At 38.9% G+C, this 18,591-nt stretch overlaps 1 protein-coding gene across 1 annotated transcript; it reads right to left on the bottom strand.

Moving 5' to 3' along the window:
- Positions 1-6,910: 6,910 nt before the first annotated feature.
- Positions 6,911-18,361, bottom strand: casq1a (calsequestrin 1a). The gene is made up of 11 exons (XM_038300479.1): positions 17,937-18,361; positions 15,994-16,087; positions 14,801-14,901; positions 13,764-13,875; positions 13,475-13,548; positions 12,769-12,899; positions 12,619-12,664; positions 12,389-12,443; positions 12,141-12,241; positions 11,938-12,012; positions 6,911-7,955 (listed from the first exon to the last, which is right to left on the bottom strand). The coding sequence occupies exons 1-11, from the start codon at positions 18,171-18,173 to the stop codon at positions 7,593-7,595; spliced, it is 1,389 nt and encodes a 462-aa protein (XP_038156407.1). The 5' UTR covers positions 18,174-18,361; the 3' UTR covers positions 6,911-7,592.
- Positions 18,362-18,591: the final 230 nt, after the last annotated feature.

Here is an 18,591-nt window from a genome sequence, read left to right as displayed (position 1 = left end):
CATAGCGCATGCGCATCATTGCAGGAATAATACCAAGAAGAGCCAAGGATTAACACCAACCATGCTATCAAAAAATTGAAAAAAATTAAAAATGTTAACTGATTATTACATTTTATTTCATCATAATTTCAGAAAAAAAGTCAGCATTCTGACTTTAATCTCAGAATGCTGACTTTTTTTTTTTCAAAATTCTGAGTTTAATCTCAGAATTCTGACTTTTTTTTTCAAAATTCTGACTTTAATCTCAGAATGCTGACTTTTTTTTCTCAAAATTCTGACTTTAATCTCAGAATTCTGACTTTTTTTTCAAAATTCTGACTTTAATCTCAGAATTTTGACTTTTTTCTCAAAATTCTGACTTTAATCTTAGAATTCTGACTTTTTATTTCTCAGAATTCTGACTTTAATCTCAGAATTCCGGCTTTAATATCAAAATTCTGACTTTCTTCTAAAAATTCTGACTTTTCTCCTCAGAATTCTGACTTAAATGTCTGAATTCTGACAGCTAACAAACATGTTTGCATCAAGCTGTAATCATGTCTGTTTTAGAGTTAGACTAGCTCTCTTGTTTTAATCACCTTCTGCTCTTCCATTAATGAAATAGCATCACCGGGGACCCCTCAGGCACATAAAGGCAGATTCCATCATTTTCCTCCAATTTGTTACTGACTTTTTTCTCAGAATTCTGAGAAAAGGTTAGAATACAGATCAGAATATAGATCAGATTCCATTTGGGAAAGGGCAGAGCAAATCAATAATTAAAAATAAAAAAACAGAATTATGGCAAAAATATGGGATGAAGATGAGAAAGGAAGAAGATTATATAGGGTTAAAAAATCTGTACTGTATTGTTCAAAATTATGGAGAAAGAAGCAGAAGGGAAGAGATCATTTATACTAGATTAAGAACTGGACATACCTACTTGAATGAGTTTTTGTTTCTACTAGGGAGGATAAATAATGATTTATGTGAGGGTTGTGAAAAAAAAGAAAATGTGGATCATGTTTTGATGGATTGCATTAAATATGCAACTGAAAGAGAGAGAATGGAGTATTAAAGGAATTTTAGGGACAGATGGAGATACGGAGGAACATTTGGTTATTATTAAAGCATTATTTTTACATAACACAAAAGAAAAAAATAGAGTATAATCGGTGGAACTATAGAACTACACACTCATGTACAGTGGGTGGCGGTATGCACCTATAAGTAGTTTGCAATTTGTTAGTGCCAATCTCACAAAGAAGAAGAAGAACCCTGCTATCAGTGTTTATTTAATTTAATGCCTATAGCGTCAATTCATAACAGATCTTAAGACATTTTATTTGCTTGCGACTTAGACTTAGACTCAAGTTTATTTATCCCTTGTGATTACTCCTTCAGGGAAATTCTGGTTGGAGTAACTTATATAGAGTACAGAGGTTAAAGCCAGATGACATTAATGATAAAGATACAAAATAAAAAGAGTGTATATAGTACACAAAAGCATAAAAAAAGAAAAAAAGTTGTAATGTTCTGTAATGTACCATACATGTTTTCCCTGCACTGTAGAGAGCTGAGGGAAGACTACACAGTAGGTGACTCGAGTTATTGCCAATTTATGCTTCTGACGCATAGCCTCTGCAACCGTCAAATCTGTCTCTGTGCGTGACCACGCCCCATACAATAAAATTCTGACTACACGCTGGACAGTCGCAAACCTGCGCAGACCTCAAGTGGAAGTGGAGGAGGTTTGGAAGTACAACCACTTGTATCCACACCATCTGCCGAAGTTCTTGCGCAGACTAAAACTGGTAGTTGGAGAGGACCCTGATAATTAGCCGTTTATCACCGGAATTTCTAGGATTAAAGGACTAACGTCTAATCTAGAGAAACTCATTCATGCATTTATCCTTAATAGAATTTATTACTGCAACAGTGTCTTCATAGGGTTGCATAAAATGTCCATCAGACAGCTGCAGTTGATCAAAACCTCTGCTGCCAGTATTCTCACTAGAAATAAGAAACGAGAGCACCTCAGCCCGGTTCTAAAGTGCTTACTTTGGCTCCCTGTAGCTCAGAGAATAGACTTTAAAAGTCTAAAAATTTGATCTATAAATTACTGAATGGATCAACATCTAAATACGTGACAGATTTGTTGTAAGTGTATCAACCTCCCAGACCACTCAGGTCTTCTAGGTCAAGCCTATAACCAACCTTCGAGGCTGAATCCCAAACTGGCCCCTAAACACTCCCTTGGAGGGTCCGCCAAATTAAGTGCCATCCCAAAGGGAAGGGTAGGGAGAGGGGACCATACAGCCCTTAAATAGCGAGTCTGCATGGCAGGTGTAACAGCATAATTCACTCTTTATACTTCTGCAACTGCACACATCAAATGTTGCTTGCGTCTGATCGTGAACCAGTTTTGCTGGGATGTTTCTGCAACGTCGGTCTGGAATTTCTGGGGGCGCAAAGTAGTTTCCTGCCAAAGCGCTAGGGGGAGCCTATTTGAGAACTCGCAAGAATTTCTTCGGCGGGAGTGTTTATTTTCCAAAGCAACGTATCTGAGGCCAGTGTTGTGCCTGATCGCGTTCATTGAACGAAAGTTCATGAACTCGTTCATATTTTGGGCGAACGTGAACTGAACGTACTGTATTACTGCCTGATGAACGTTATTGTGAACTTGTTCATTCTGGTGTGTGTGAACGGCACGCTCTCTCAGTTCAACTTCGTTCAATAGGTTGCCAGATTTCTATAGAGCCCTCCAGGCGAAACCCCGGCTAAATCACACCGTAAACAAGCCTTAATATGTAGCGGGAAAAACACCCAATCTGGCAACACCAGCTACCAGTGTCGTAGCCTACAGCCGCGTGTGTCATCAAAACAAAATGCAGCGTGGAAGCCACAGCAGCATGGAGGCGACCGTGGAGACGACAAAGCAGCAGTATGATCACTTAAAACAGTTTTATGACCAGGTGGTATGTAATGTAAACCCTGGTTGGATAAGGATTCAAAACTGGAAATGAAGATGAAATCTGACACACAGTTTCAGTTACAACTGATAAAATAATTGCTGTCTGTGGTTCTACAGTAGGCTATGGTGTAATTGAGCAATATATGAAAAAAAAAGAACTATATTTTGGAACTGTGAACTTAGTTCAAAATTTTGAATTATGAACTATGAACTGAACTAGTTCATTTTAAAATGTGTGAACTGAACTTTGAACTAGTTCACGTAGAAAGAGAACTTTCCCAACACTGTCTGAGGCATCGTACAAGTGGTTGTACTTCCAAACCTCTTTGATCAACCTATCGTCGTGGTTATCCATTGTTGTTATTACTCCACGGTTTTTAAAAATGGCATGCCCTGGCACCGAAACGAGAAGGACGACCACACACAGCTTACCAAGGACCAATCACAGGTGCTTTCTGTCTGCACACTTCAGATCGAGGTCTGCGCGGGTTTGTGGCCGTCCGACGTGTAGGATTTTTTTTAGGTGCACTATGATGGTTGCAGAACCTCTGCACAGGGGGCGTGGTCATGCACAAAGACAGATTTGACTGTTGCAGAGGCTATGCGTCAGAAATATAAATTGACTTTTATTGCCCTTTAGACTGAGGGGTCAACTGTCTAATCAAATAGTCAGCAGCACAAGAGCACCTCAGGGGACGCTGCTCTCTCCATTCCCCAAACCATTCCATCCCCTTTTCCCTTCATTTTTTTATGCATGTTCCACCCTTCCTTGTGTTTTGTTCCCTAAATAAACATGGAAAAATTTGTCTTGTGAAATATTTTATTTCAAATAACTTAAATTTGTTGGTCTACAACTTAAAATCTCTCCAATAGTCAACTAAAAGTTCTGAGGAGGAAAAAAAAATAAAAATAAATAAAATAACTTGTGTCCATAATTTTTTTCGGATGCCTGTAAAAAACGTTGTTTCTGAGCAGTAAGCTCAGAATGATGCCTGTCCTCCTTCTTGAACTCCTGCTGGAGGACAGTCACGGCTTTCAGCTTTCGAGGCTGCAGCAAGCAGTTTAGGAGGTGCATGGCACTGGACAGCGGGGACTGGTGGCAGTGAAAGAACAGGGGTTGTGCAGGGCAGATTGTGCGGGGTCATCTTTAACTGAATCAGGTATGTGTATGGTGGATTCAGGAAGGGATCCAACCAAGACCGGTGGTGAGATTGATGGATGTGAGCCCAGTGCCTCATGCATATCTGCAAAGTAGAGCCATGTGCTTTCCGTCTCCTCTCCCCTATCGATGCCAGACCCCGTGGGCGCCTTATTCAGTTCCATAGGATGAATACAGTTATATTAACTGTTACCCAGGAAAATCTGTTTCAGAACAATGATTTTGACCACTTTATATTTCTTTATCAGGTTCTCCCACTTTTTAGAGGCTTGTTTTGGGGTTACCTCCCCCTCAAGCCCCATCTCCTGGATCAAAGCCCTAAATAAAACATTCAAAAGGGGAATGGCGAAATGTTTGCTTAAGCAATAGCATTCAGCTCACATGGCCATTTAAAGTTGTTCGTTTTTACACACAGATTTGGATTCGACACACAGGCATGGGAACAAAATTGGAATAAAGGTTCCTAATCCGAAGGTTGTTTGGCGGCATTTCGCCTCTTTGTGAACTTCCCCTCGTGGTCATTTTGGAGCCTCACCAGCCATTTGGTTTGTTCAACCTTCCCTTCATCATTCAATATTTAGGCAATCAATTACAGGGGATGTGATACTCAGAATGAGGCATTTTAGTGATTCAACAAATTTGTTGTTTTCTAACTTGTGATTTTCTGTCATTGCGACACAAATACAGACCGCTGTTACACCTGCTGCACTGATGCAGACTCGCCGTTTAAGGGCTGTATGGTCCCCTCTCCATACCCCCTCCACGGGAGTGTTTATGGGCCAGTTTGGGATTCAGCCTCCATGGTTGGTTCTAGGCTTGACCTAGAAGACCTGAGTGGTCTGGGAGGTTGATACACTGACAACAAATCTGTCACATATTCAGATGTTGATCCATTCAGTGATTTATAGACTAAATTTGTAGACTTTTAAGTTCTATTCTTTGAGGTACAGGGAGCCAACGTTAGGACTTCAGTACCGGACTGATGTGCTCCACTTTCTTAGTTCCAGTGAGAAAACTGGCAGCAGAGTTTTGGATCAGCTGCAGCTGTTTGATGGACTTTTTAGGCAAACCTATGAAGACACTGTTGCAGTAATAAATTCTACTAAAGATGAATGCATTAATGAGTTTTTCATGGTTAGACATTAGTCCTTTAATCCTGGAAATGTTCTTCGGATGATAAACGGTTAATTATTAGACTCCTCTCCTGTGGAACCAACTACCAGTTTTAGTCCGTGAGGCAGACACCCTGTCTACTTTTAAGGGAAGGCTAGGCTTTAAACTTTCCTTTTTGATAAAACTTACAGTATAGTCGAGTGGCTCAGGTTATCCTGAGCTATCTCTATCATTATGTTGCTAAAGGCTTAGACTTCTGGATGATATAGGGACCCCTTTTTTCACCATTCTGCTTCATTCTACCTCTATTCTCCCACACTGCAGAATCTGTTATTTCAATCTTTACCGTTATGCTCTCTCTGATTTTTCTCATAGTAGCTTCACCCCGTCTGTTCCTGTTTGGCCTGTTTTTTTCAGTGTAGTCCTGTTTCTCTGACTGTGACTGTCTGGATGTGCTCTCTTCATCCTCTGACATGGGAGCTGATTCGGAGCTTGTCTGGTCATCGGAGCTTGTCTGCCTGGCTGAGTGTTTCCTGGTTGGGAAAGGGATTCTCAACAGCTTCTGCAGAAGGGGAAAGAGCTGCAACCCACCTTTCCAACACTCTCTCCCTCTGACCTCCTCTGCAGAGCGTTTTTATTAACAGAACATAACACATGGTTACAAAACAGAGTATTGTTCTGAAAGGATAATTGATCAGGTCATAAGACAGGATGCTCCACTGACTGAATCACAAGACAGAGCGGTCTTCTGACTGAATCATAAGACAGAGTGAAGCATCTCATTTCTCAAATGTTTCGTATGTACATACATTAATTTTATAATAATTATTGAATAAACCTAACAATGACACCAAGATTTTGGCCATAATTACTTGTTTCTAGCTGTAGTAGCTGAAGCTGTGAGCTAACTCTGGATCTCTCCTCTGTTGATCTAAAGATTATCACCTCAGTTGTTTTATTCAGTTGTAAAAAGTATGGTGCGTCCACATATTGATCTGTTCTAAGCATCTAGCCAACACTTTGATGGGTTCATAGTCACCTGGTGAAATTGTGACATAAAGCTGTGTCTCGTCTGCATTGTTATGGTATCTAATCTGGTTGTTTACTATAATGTGAGCTAAGGGGAGCATGTAGCTGTTGAATAGGAGGTGACCCAGCATGGAGCCTTGAGGAACACCGCATGTAAGTCTATTTGCTTCAGGTGTTATTTAAACACTGAGGTCCAATAATGCCAGCACTGTGGTTCCTTAAAATAATTTAAACTGAAACCAGTAATGAAGACAGAAAACAAAAGAGCTGGCTGAAGTGCAGGAAGTAGTGGATTTGGGCGCTATATGAACAAAAAAAATTGAATATCTATATAGGCTTTAAACTGTTATTGCTGCCTAAGGAATATCAACAAATATTAAACTTAGGCTGTGAATGCTTATGGTGGATTTTGCAGCAATTTATTTTTCACACTTTGTAAAACTTTCTGTTTTTGAATGGAATTAAATTATTGAGAAACACTAATTTAATACAATTTGAAATGAAAGTAAAACTTTAATCGGAAAAAGTGTAGCTTTATGAATATTCTCCTGTGGCCTTTGTGAAAATCCAAAAGAAATGTCCTTAGGATATGTTCTTCACACATAATTCACACAGACAACCATTCTCAGCTCTTTAAGAACTATAGAGTAAGTGAATTTCTGTCCAATTTGATGTTTATTTAAGACTTTACAGTAAATCAAAATTTGCTCTTTACAAAAATAGAATCTGGTTTTTCTCGTAATCCATCATCATAGAAACATCCATATGATGTACAGTACTTTCATTGTACAGCATTATACTGGTTATGTTTGAGACCCAACGTGGTAGACTGTAGCACCTTTGAATTTGATAATATTCAGATCAGTATTGGGGTAAACAAAAACATATCTGAATAAGCATAAAACATGCAAACAGAAAAGGAAACAAAAAACAATTGGGCTCAGAAGTTTGCATAAAAACGATGAAACCCTTATAATTCCGTTAATATAAAAACTTTAATATTTTCAAAATCAAAAGCAGTAGGTGACAAGATTTTTAAAGAATATCTTGTTTTATTGTACAAGACAGAATTACATGTGGAAATAAATAGAAGATTTTTTTTTACATAATGGTTCAGTGACTGTCAGGGAGAAGGACAAAACAAAATGGAATAGTGATTCTGGTGAGCTGCAAAGAAAGTCTAAGGGAGGAGGAAGAAGAGGGATTTACATGAACAGATGACTTCATGATAAGAACTTATTACAAAAGTGGATGATTCAGTAGAGTCATCGATGCGATGATAATGTTGACTTGAAATGGCATTGGTCAGACTTAAAGTTTAAATTACAACTTAGTAATTTAATAATCGTCATCATCATCGTCGTCATCATCATCGTCATCATCATCGTCGTCGTCATCATCGTCGTCATCATCATCATCGTCGTCATCATCGTCGTCGTCGTCGTCATCATCATCGTCGTCATCATCGTCATCATCATCGTCATCATCGTCATCATCATCATCATCATCGTCATCGTCATCATCGTCGTCGTCATCGTCATCGTCGTCGTCGTCATCGTCGTCGTCGTCGTCATCGTCATCATCATCATCATCATCATCAGGATCGATATGTCCCGACAGTACATCTTCAATCCAGTCTTCCAGCTCATCCACAGTCGGTAAGTCCTCCCCATCATCCATGTCCATCCATACGCTGTCAGCCTGCACAGCAACAACGGCATTTAAAAACTCTTTCAAATTAAGTAGAATATTGTTTTAAGTTTAATTGATTTGAACTCAACACAAATTATGTTTCTATCTTTTTAGGTCAACAAAACAAACATTGAGATCAGTTTATATAACTTTTGTTTTCAGGTTTTAACGTCCTACAATTTTTAAGCCGAATGTTGATGTGATTCCATTTAACCAATGTCCATGTTCCTATTGTGAGTTACCTTGGTTCCAGGTGTCGACTAATTCAATTAATTGGATCAGCTGTGATTTGCTATTCCATATTTGTATAATCAAGAATGGCTTAAACTATGGGATTTTTCACCAACTGATCAATAGTGTTCTGTGCTTTCTATGACTCGTAATTAGCTGGAAATTAACCCAATATTTCAATGACCTGCCAAGTTAATTAATGAGCCACATTGATATAACAGAGTTTAACATATGTATACTATAGGCAAGGCATAGATTACAGATAATAAACTTAGTAGAAAATACACAACTCCCAAAAGATAAGAGACACAGTACCATAAGAACTAGACTGCTCAGAAGTCTGGTTACCCTTGAAACAAGCTATTTTCTCAGAATACCAAAAAAACAGTTTCTCTTCAGTTATACAGGGAGTGGGTGGCTCTCTAAAAGCACCCCATACATCCATACGCCCTACAAAAAAAACACATTTTTAGGTCTTCTCCAGAGCTACAAAGCACATATGAATAAACTTAGCACCTGTTCTAGAGTAAAGATCTGTCAATCATGCTTGGCTGTTCCTTCATGTTACACTAAAAACTGTTGGGAACATCACAAGAAAAGACCTCAAAGCCATCTTAGGATGAAGCACAATTTTCTCATGGAGCTCTGTCAAACAGCTCCCTGGCTCATGGTGATTAAACGGCTCATTATGCTTGATGCACATACATTCTGTGCATAAAAAGAGCAGCCCTGTCACAGTGTCTGCAGCATTTATACTCTTTGCAGCTTTTCCTCCATTATGGCAAGCTCCAGGTGGGATGTGGTGAGCTCATACAGCAAGCTGACAACACCATACAGGACAAGGAAGTTGAAAACACAGCCATTTACAAATTTGTCAAAGCCACTTCATGCCAACCAAGAGTGACAGTCATTCATGTCCAGGAATTATTTCCCGATCTGTTGATAGTGGTGATATTTATGAGCTAAATTACAGAATGTCTCTAGATGTTAGCATTTACAATTGCCTGCTAGTTGGAGCTGCTGCTTGCTTGCCATGTTTTCCGTTCGGATCTGTCTGTGTAGTTAGACATGTTCCTTGGTGCACAGTGCGGAAATACTGTCTGCAAGGGCACAGCACAGAGAGGTATGGAAGCCCAAAATTTAGGAATTTGGTCATGCAGACCATGCGGACGCATCAAGCATAAACCAAGCTTAACTCAGCTTGCTCTTGTCCTCAAATTTTAGAGGGCCATTCTCCTGCAACTTTTAAATGCATCCCTTGCCCTTACACACCTTAACCAAATTGCTAACCTAATTCACTAGAACATAGGCAACCTGTAAAGAGCTCTGCTAATGAGCAAATATTTTAGTCAGGTGAGTCGAAGCAGAAATAGATTTAGATTTTTTACGAAAAGGCCTCTAGAGGACTGAAGAGTTAGATTACTTTCTTAGACTCTTCCTTCTAAGCAGAAAACATGGAGGAGCTCTTAAAGTGATTATTTCATGCATCCTGAGTCCAGGTATGCAATCACATCCTCTTACTAAACATATTTTTTGATGGACTTTCTTTTTTTATTTATTTTTTTCATTATTACATGGTTTGCTGCAGCTTACTCAAGCCCAACCAACATATTTGTGTATAGTTTCTCCAAATTCAATTTTAGTCAGAGTTTTCCCCTCTGAAACCACAGAAAATGCAGTGCGTCTGGCTATGCAGTACTCATCTGCTGTTGTCAAGGATTCCCTAGACATATCCCAGCCAGAGGGGTGTCACTTTCAGTTTCAAAACTTTAGCCACTGCTTAAGCACAGCAACAGTTCCTCTAGCATCAGTCCCAAAGTAACCAGTGGTAGTGGCAGCCTAGTGGTTAGGGCATAGAGCTTGGAATCCTGAGGTTCTGAGTTTGAGCCCCACTCCACAGACTGCCACACTTGGTCTCTGAGCAAGACCCCACACTGCTCCCTGGGCGCCCCAAAGATGGCAGCCCACTGCTCTCCAAGGGGATGGGTTAAATACAGAGGTAAACTTCTCCAATGTGAGATAAATAAGGTTAAATTATTAATATTATAACCAGTGAACTTTAGGCCATAGCTTCTTGCTAGACACACTTCAATGAGTATCCTACAGATGGCCCATTCAGATTCTACGATCTCAATCTCTATCTGAACAAAAAATGAGTTATCTGAAAAGGTGCGTTAATCCACTCCTTACTGACCAGCTACGTTTACCAGGTCTCTATAAAGCCGGGCATACACTGGGCAATCGTTGCACGCAGCTACAGCCCACTGTATGACGAAACCTCAGGGTTTCGATGTACAGTGTGCATTCACAGCTCACGATGCATGTTCTCACACTGTGCAGCAGGACGCTCTGATGCGATCTACCTGCTCACACTGTACGACTAAAGATTACGTCGGACTCAGCTCCGCAGTGAGATGGCAATACTCAGACTTGTCTATCCAGGAGCCAAACCAGTAGAGGAGGAATATGAAGCTCATCAGAGTGAAATGTGCTGCCTTGGCAATTTGTGCAATTTTGTGTGCTGAAAGCCCTAAGTAGAAAAGGTGATGACGTATTTACACAAAGACTTGGCTGAGCAAATGTGGCTACTACAGTCTGTCAATTTTACAGAAAGAACTCCATTTCACCCACACCCTTGCCATGCTTCTGTGTTTTCGTCTGAGAGGAAGAAGAAGAATAGGAATCCTTGTTTGCGCATGCCCTCTGAGTGATTTGCCGACGACGGTTAACTGAAAATCAAACATGTTTGACTTTCACCTCATGATTCCTGATCAGGAGGTGGTCATGAGAGGCTGATCGCCCCTCGCTACCCCCTTTGCACTACAAGATGCACGATCAGTCTGGAAGTCAGGCCGATCAAAAAAGTTCTCGCATGACTGGAAGGTCGGCCCGAAAAGGGTAAATAAATCGCAGTGTATGCCTGGATTAAGAGCTGCCCTGCCACACAATCAAACTCTCTCTAATGAAGGGGTGTCAAAGTGCTTCCAGAAAGGGCTGTGTGGCTGCAGGTTTTCTTTCCAACCAAAAAATAGCACACCAGATTGGACTCAATGGATGAGATGACTTGAGTCTGGTGTGCTATTGCTTGGTTGGAAAGAAAACCTGCAGCCAAACGGCCCTTTCTGGAACCACTTTGACACCCCTGCTCTAATGCAATAGATCTAAGTCTCACCCACATTAAGGTTTCCCAGAAGAAAAAGGTCATTCTCAAATGCGACGCCTTCAAGCACAATTGAAGGCCAGAGCAGTGCTCCTCAGCACAGTTGAACAGACAAAAGCTATAACCCTCCACCTCACAACTCTATGCAATTAAAAATGGTCTCTCTTACTCACCAAGGACAATATCAACATAGTGATCAACATAGTGACCTGTGAATATCCCCAAACTAAACTAATGCTGGATCACACAAGTTATAAATTTCACTAAGAGAGAACAAACTGAAGCCTCTTTGTACAAATGACTGGCTCCATATCATAGGCAATAAGAGAAGATCAAAATTGTAAAGGCGCAAAATCATGAAGGGAGAACATAACAGCCATTTCTATTTATATTAAATTAAGCTAAATTCAAAACCATTTATATAGATTTTCTTGTTCATGATTAGCTTAAACTACTGCCAATCCACTTTAATAAAAATGTAACATCCCTGTGAATTTAAGTTAAATGTTCTGTACTAAAATGTAAAATTGATTAACCTTAATACTTATGAATAGACAAGATATGCAAATGTACAATGATTTCCTAATCACAAATACTTACATCATCAGCATCAACGACACCAATCTGTGGGTGGGACAGGTCAATTCCGAAGGTCTTTTCCCAGTGTGGCAAAAGCTTTAGGTGAAATTAAAAAAAAAAATGTCATGTAACCATTGTTACCACCTGTAGCACACGTCAGCATTTTTATCATTAAATCTTAGTTTTCATTTGTTTCTAGAGAAACTTTTTTTTCTTTTTTTTACCAGAGGGAAGTCATCAGGGTCAATCCAGACAATACTGAGGTTAGGGTTGTCTGTGTTATCCTCAGCAACTTGCTTCAGGATGTGCAAGAACTCAAAGCCATCTGTTGAGCAAAAGAGGACAGGGCAGGTAAATCCTTGGAGATTGTTCTCTTTGCCTCTTTATGATAAACTCAGTAATATGTATTTCCTGAGTTACATTTTCTCTCTATATTAGCGCATCTGTTCTATTTAAGTTTTTTGTCCTTTACCGATATCTGACTCCTCTGCAAAAGCGACAATGTGTTCTCCATCAACATCATCCTCCTGTGAACAAAATATATATGCTTTTTTTATGATGTGTATTAAAAGACTTAAAATTGAAATACTATCAGGAAGTTAAAAAATATGTTCAGTGTTTAAATTAGCTGAACGTATCTCCATAACAGAATTAGTGATTCAAACTACAACAAGGCTGGAAGTACAGTATAAAGGATCTTACCCAGATCTCGTACATGTTGCTGGGTTTCAGTTTCCTCAGTGTTGGTCTAAACAACCACAAATGTATTAAAATAAAAGCATTTTTAGTTAATTCAGGCCGTTACACTTCTCACTTATAAAATCTTGCATCATGCTGACAAGTAGGAGCTACCTGTCATTATCTTCGATGAATTTCACTAGTTCTTTCTCAGTGTAAGGTTTTCCAGGAATAACCACAGGGTCATCCACGAAGGGTTCATAGAAGTCCACTTCATTGAGCTTCAGCTCAAGGGCCTTAGCAACCTGTGACAAAATGAGGAATGTAATTCATTATTCAGCCGTAGGTGTATCATTGATGCCCTGAGCCATAACATTACAGCCCCTACAGGAAAATAAATACTGTATGTGACAGTAAAACTAAATGCAAAATTGACAAATGGTAACAGGATCAAGTGCTAAACATAAAAGTAGTAAATGCAGTCCTATTGGCAAGTAAGCACCTCACAATGTTGTTTATGGGTTCTTAAGAGTATTGCTTCATTAATTTTCCCTTATGAGCTCAATATACCATTATGAAAATGTTTACATCTTGACTTTGACTAGGCCCTTCCAGTATTTTAGATTTTTTCATGGTCAGTGACTTTTTTGTAATTTTCTTATGTACCTACTAAGAAGATAGCTCCACTTTACCTTTTTTATGCTTGCAAGAGTTTATAAATAATTAGCAACTACAGGTCTCTCCAATAATGGCTTGACATATGGGGTGAGGTGTTTGCTGATATGCTCAAAGCCTGTAGTTCTGATTAATAACCAAACTTCTCAGCATTAATAGCATTTATTTGGTGATCACTGGCTCATTCAGATGTAAATTAGCTCACCTTAGGATTAAAGGTGGCAAAAAACTGGATGTGAGGATGGAACTCTTCAGCGGCATCAGCATATGCTTCGAAATCTATGAAACAATTTTACAATTATTGGTCAATTTATTTCAGCAAGGTTAGCATACATGCATAAAGACCAAAGAATATACACATCACTAATACTGATTGTGTGCATGTTTAAATTAAAGGAAGATCTTTGCTAATATACCCGGCTTTATGATGTTAATCTCCTTTCTATCTACACAGTATTGTGTTACAGATAATCATGCCATCACAATATTCTTACGTTCAGACTTGTGACTCTTAAAGTAGCCCACCAATTTGATGTCCTCTTCGATGTTTTCAAAGCCTTTCAGTTCCCTGCTGTTGTCAATAATTTCCACAGGGTCCTCGAGAAGCTTTGGGAGGAAAAAAAAAAGGGTATAGCAGTGAGAATCTGGTGAAACATTCACATAAGCAGCAAAAAAAAAAAGCTTTTATTGGAAAGAGACAAAATATCGTCTCAATGTTGTTAATACATGCGTTACAGTTTAACAATAATGTAGGACTCAAATTAAGTAGTTTAACCATGTTGGAAAAATGTTAGTTAGTAATGGCAATCAAGATTTAATAAAACCCTGCATACTGTAAGGCTTTACAAGAATTGTTGACTTTTCTTTGTTGCAAGCCTAGCTCTGTTGGTTGAATTCATATAATTGATTCTAATATACATGTGTACTCTGTCTGAAAATCTGTACTAAAAGACATTTCGTTTTGTATACACTCTGTGTATATAAAAAGATAAAAGTTGTCAAAGTCTAAGTCTCTGTAAAATTTTGTATTTCATTGTTGTATGGAAATTACTACAGGGACACTGTTTCATTGCTTAGCTGTCTCGTCACTGGGAATAAAAACTGACATAGCTATCAGTGCAATTAACTATGTATAATAGCTTTTTTTTTTCCTGAGAAAACGTTCTCCTCTGGAACAGTGTTGTTTTGCTTTTTCCCTCAGTTTCAATGGGATCAGATGTCAGGTTCGACTCTACTGGAGGTTTCTCACTGTTTAGATTTAGTATTTTCTTTTCACTGTCACCATGTGCTTGCTCAGGACGAGGAATAGCTGCAAAGTTAGTGCTCAGTACAACTGGTGGGTCTTACCTAGATTAATTGTTAGCAAATGACATGCATAGTAATATAACTTAATAAATTTACTGTGAATGGAAATGGACTATTGCTATAAAAAAAAAAGTAAATGTAAAAAGAGTCTGGATTTTTCTGATTTCTGTTTCTAAATATTGATATTACTTCATGCTTAAATAAGACATGCTATATCCTCACGAACATCATAGATGAACTCCACAAGCGTGTCTGCCTCAAGTTCACCATCATACTCTATAACTTCATCGTCGGTGAAGATGAAGATGCTGTCGGACTCATCGAGTTCTGGGAAGAAAAAACGCTTTTTAAAGGACTGACTGTAGAGAGCATCAAGCTAAACAAAAAAATATGCGTGCCTTTTCACAAAAATCAATGTATTTCATTGGGACTGACCTGCACTAAGAAACATATAACTATGAAATGGAAGGTCAGATATAAACCATCTTCTTCAATAATATACCCTAAATAAAATTCTGTGTAATCAAGTTCCTTCAGAAGAGCACTGCTTAGTAATTAGCGTCATCCTGTCTGCCCTTTCATCTCATTATAAATACAGCCCTTCTTTGAAAGCCTCAGGAGTTTGCTAAAGATTTTTAGTGAATAAACTACATTATGGAGACTGGAATGAAGCATACGGTTCAGGGACAAAGCTGTGAAGAAGTTAAAAAAGCGTAAAAATAATACCTAAACCTTTAAACCTGTCCAGACAAGGAAAGCAGCTGCACGTCAAGTGGATGAAAGCCACAAGTTTGCCTTTTTAAAACTATGCAAAGACAAAGAAAACATGAGAATAAGGTGCTCTGTTCATATTAGGTCTAAAATGTAACTTTCTGGCTTACACAGAAAATGCTATTTGAGAAGAATCAACACTGCACACCCCCCTCAAACCAACTTCCACATGATCAAATGTGCTGGAGGCAGTATTATGATGTGGGGGTGGAAAATGGATGAAGCTATAAATAGCAAAATACGTTTATACATTTATAGACTCCCTCCATACAATCTAGATTAAGTGAGTTTATTTTCTAAGTATTGGGGGAAAAAAATCTAGATGTGCAAAACTTAAATGGACATAATGCAAGAGACTTGCAGTTTTAAATGCAGCAATAGGTGTATCTATAAAGCCTTAAATTAAAAGGGCTGATTACAAATGTAGTTTATTTACATGTCAACAGGTTTATAAAACATCAGTCATTTTCTTTCCCCTACTAAAATAAGTGCAATGTAGTGTTAGTTTACCAAGTTCTAAAAGAATACATTGATATTTGTGGTTTTATATCACGAAAGCTCCCAGGGGTGGGATGGTTTTGTGATGTTATATCAGAATTAGGGTAGGATTTCTCCATCTTTTTACCATCTGTATGTGACCTTAATTACCTAATTTCTTTGCAACCACTTTGTCGAGCTTTGCATCAATGAGTCCAACTCCAATATCCTCGTCATCAAATTCCTCCAGGACTTGTGCTGCACGCTGCCAAAACAAAACACAAAACACTGTTACCAGACCAGGTTTTTTCTATATGTAGTTAAAACATGAACGCATATTCACAAAAATTGTACTCAGGAGCCTCATGACCATAAAAGCCTGCTTTTCAGAGAGCTGCTCCTGCACTTTCTAAATTTGTATGAAACATGAACCTCTTGACTGACAGTTGATTCCACCAATGGGCCGCGGCCCTCTTGCATCGAGGAAGTGGTTTAATGTTGTCTGAGTGCATTTCGAGACTGAAAGCACTTGCCTCCTTGCTCGCTTACTTGCTCATGTAGACGCATGTAAATGGTGTAAGAGATCTTGAGCAGCTGCCTTTACAGTCATAAATAGCAGAGTAAACAGGCTGTCCTGCAGGTTGTTGTGCAGATGATCCCTTGCATTGCTTAGAGCTTAATTGGATTTGCAAAAATTAAAAGCGATAAATTGACATGTCTTTAGCACTTACTTTTTTGGAAATGACATGAACTGTCATTTGATGATGAGTTACCATCATCACACAGGGGTAGCTATGCTAGCTTCAAATTGATTGAATGTCATTCAATATTATTATTCATTAGATAAAGGTAATTTATCATGCAGCAATACAAAAAGTGCACCGTAACCTTGGAAATGCTCTGCCGTTTGCGTCTAAATAACAATAACACCTTTGGAAGTCAAAATCATTATACGTTTGCAAAGAGAAACTCAACCCTCTTAACTCAAGTATCTCAGGTTAAATATAACCCAAGGAGCAACACCAACCCAAGGACTATTTTGGTGAGGCAGCAGTGATGTTCAGCATTCAGGATCCGCTGACAAGTACAGTACTGTGAGTGTCAGTCTCAGCAGAGGGCTGAGGTGGCATCACTGGATCCAGTAGCCCCAGTGCAGGCTTGAAGCTCTGACCAGGCCAAAAACAACCCAACCCACCCCCACCTGCAATCCCAAACAGAGACACCAGAGCCTGTGGAAATGATGTGATATGTTAGAGGCAGATGCTCACTTCAATCTCCAGCTTTTTTTTTTGTTTTAACAGTTTTACTTATATGTTACTGTCAATTTAATTTTCCAAACAATTGATTTAATTATTTATGTTTACGACATATATTTAACAGTCTATTTATGTTATGAAAAAGTTAAACGCGGATATTTCAGTTATATTTGTATACTTTTAATGTTCAAAGACTTATGTTTCACTACGGTATTTCCTTTAAAAATTCATTATCATGGGCCAAAAGTGATACCCTTTAAACCTCATTTTGGATCTTCATATTGGTTGTTGAATGTCCATAATAGGAGAGAGATAAGCTTCATTGCATATCTCTGTACCATGCAGTTAACCAGCACACAGCACATGCTGAATGCAACAATATACTGTGGCTAGAGATATCTTCATTCTATAAATCATTTACCGTACATCCTTTCTTTTTTTCAAATGTAAAGCAATTGGTATTTTTTGTATGACTAAATGCATAAACACTGTTTGAGAAACATGTGATATTTAATGCATTATAAATACATATGTTAACTCAGAATTATCCTAGCTGTTGGACACCTTGAGGGCTGATACTGGATGGTGATGTAATGAGGAGAAAACTGCTGAGTCTCCAGGCTTAAAGGAATGAATGTTTGATTTCTATGTGCATGCAATGGATAACATACATGGTGAAAAAGAACGAAACAAAAAAACAAAATATTTATTTTTCTCATGCATTTCAATTTTTGAAAATTATTCATACATTCATAATTAGCTTTCTGAAACAATTACAATATTTTAATGTTAGCCTTTAAACCCAAAAATACAAAAAAACAGCAATTTTAGATCTACTCCTTTTTCAGCTCAACCTACCTCAAGGGCCAACTCCTCAGTCTCAAACTGTCTCTGGGCGACGCGGCTGGATCCGGGATGGTCGTGGTAGTACACTACCATAACGTCGTACTTCCTCATCAGGGTCTTGTAGTTCTTGGCGTTGAGGTTGTGTACGCGGTCCTTACCGTCATATTCAGGAAAGTCCAAGCTTTCCTTGGCCAGTGATTGCCCCCCAAATGACAGCAAGACTGCCACAAGCACCCACGTCCACTTCATGGTCTATCTTTGAAACAATTTCAATTTCCTCTACAGGTGAATGTACTACTGTATAACTTAGTGGGGTTAAAGAAAACCTTTTCTTGTCGAACCCTTTCCAATCCGCGTCACCCAGAAGAGAGCAGGACTAACTCCTGGATCCACCTTATTACAAACCCCACATGGGAAACTGGCAGTGAGGCCCTGGGCACTGGAGGGGCAGGGCTAAGTTTGACATAGGTGGGACAGTATCCGCCTATGTTGGGTGTAACTGAGTAGGGGTGAGGTGGTTGGTTGGGTGTCAACTTTGTGTGTAGGTGTCTTTAAGTCTTTGCTACATGTCTGCAAAACAGGGCAAGAGGGAGACAATGATGGCCCAACCAGTCAAACGCAAAAAAAAAGAAAGAATTGGAACTGAAAGGATGTCTTTGCTTTTCTC

This window comes from Cyprinodon tularosa, unplaced genomic scaffold (assembly GCF_016077235.1).
Source record: "Cyprinodon tularosa strain WSP-4 unplaced genomic scaffold, ASM1607723v1 ctg45, whole genome shotgun sequence".
In the NCBI taxonomy this organism is placed as follows: domain Eukaryota; kingdom Metazoa; phylum Chordata; class Actinopteri; order Cyprinodontiformes; family Cyprinodontidae; genus Cyprinodon; species Cyprinodon tularosa.
Note: the sequence above shows the minus strand (reverse complement) of the source record. Positions and strands in the feature narration are given on the sequence as shown.

What these genes read in the sequence shown, in the direction of transcription:
- casq1a (XM_038300479.1), bottom strand. Translation starts at nt 18,173, where the DNA reads ATGAAGTGGACGTGGGTGCTTGTGGCAGTCTTGCTGTCATTTGGGGGG. An exon ending in TTGTGGAGTTCATCTATGAT is followed by an intron (nt 13,876 to 14,800) that starts GTTCGTGAGGAT and finishes TTCCTCCCAAAG; the next exon opens with CTTCTCGAGGACCCTGTGGA. An exon ending in TGCAGAGGAGTCAGATATCG is followed by an intron (nt 12,242 to 12,388) that starts GTAAAGGACAAA and finishes TTTGCTCAACAG; the next exon opens with ATGGCTTTGAGTTCTTGCAC.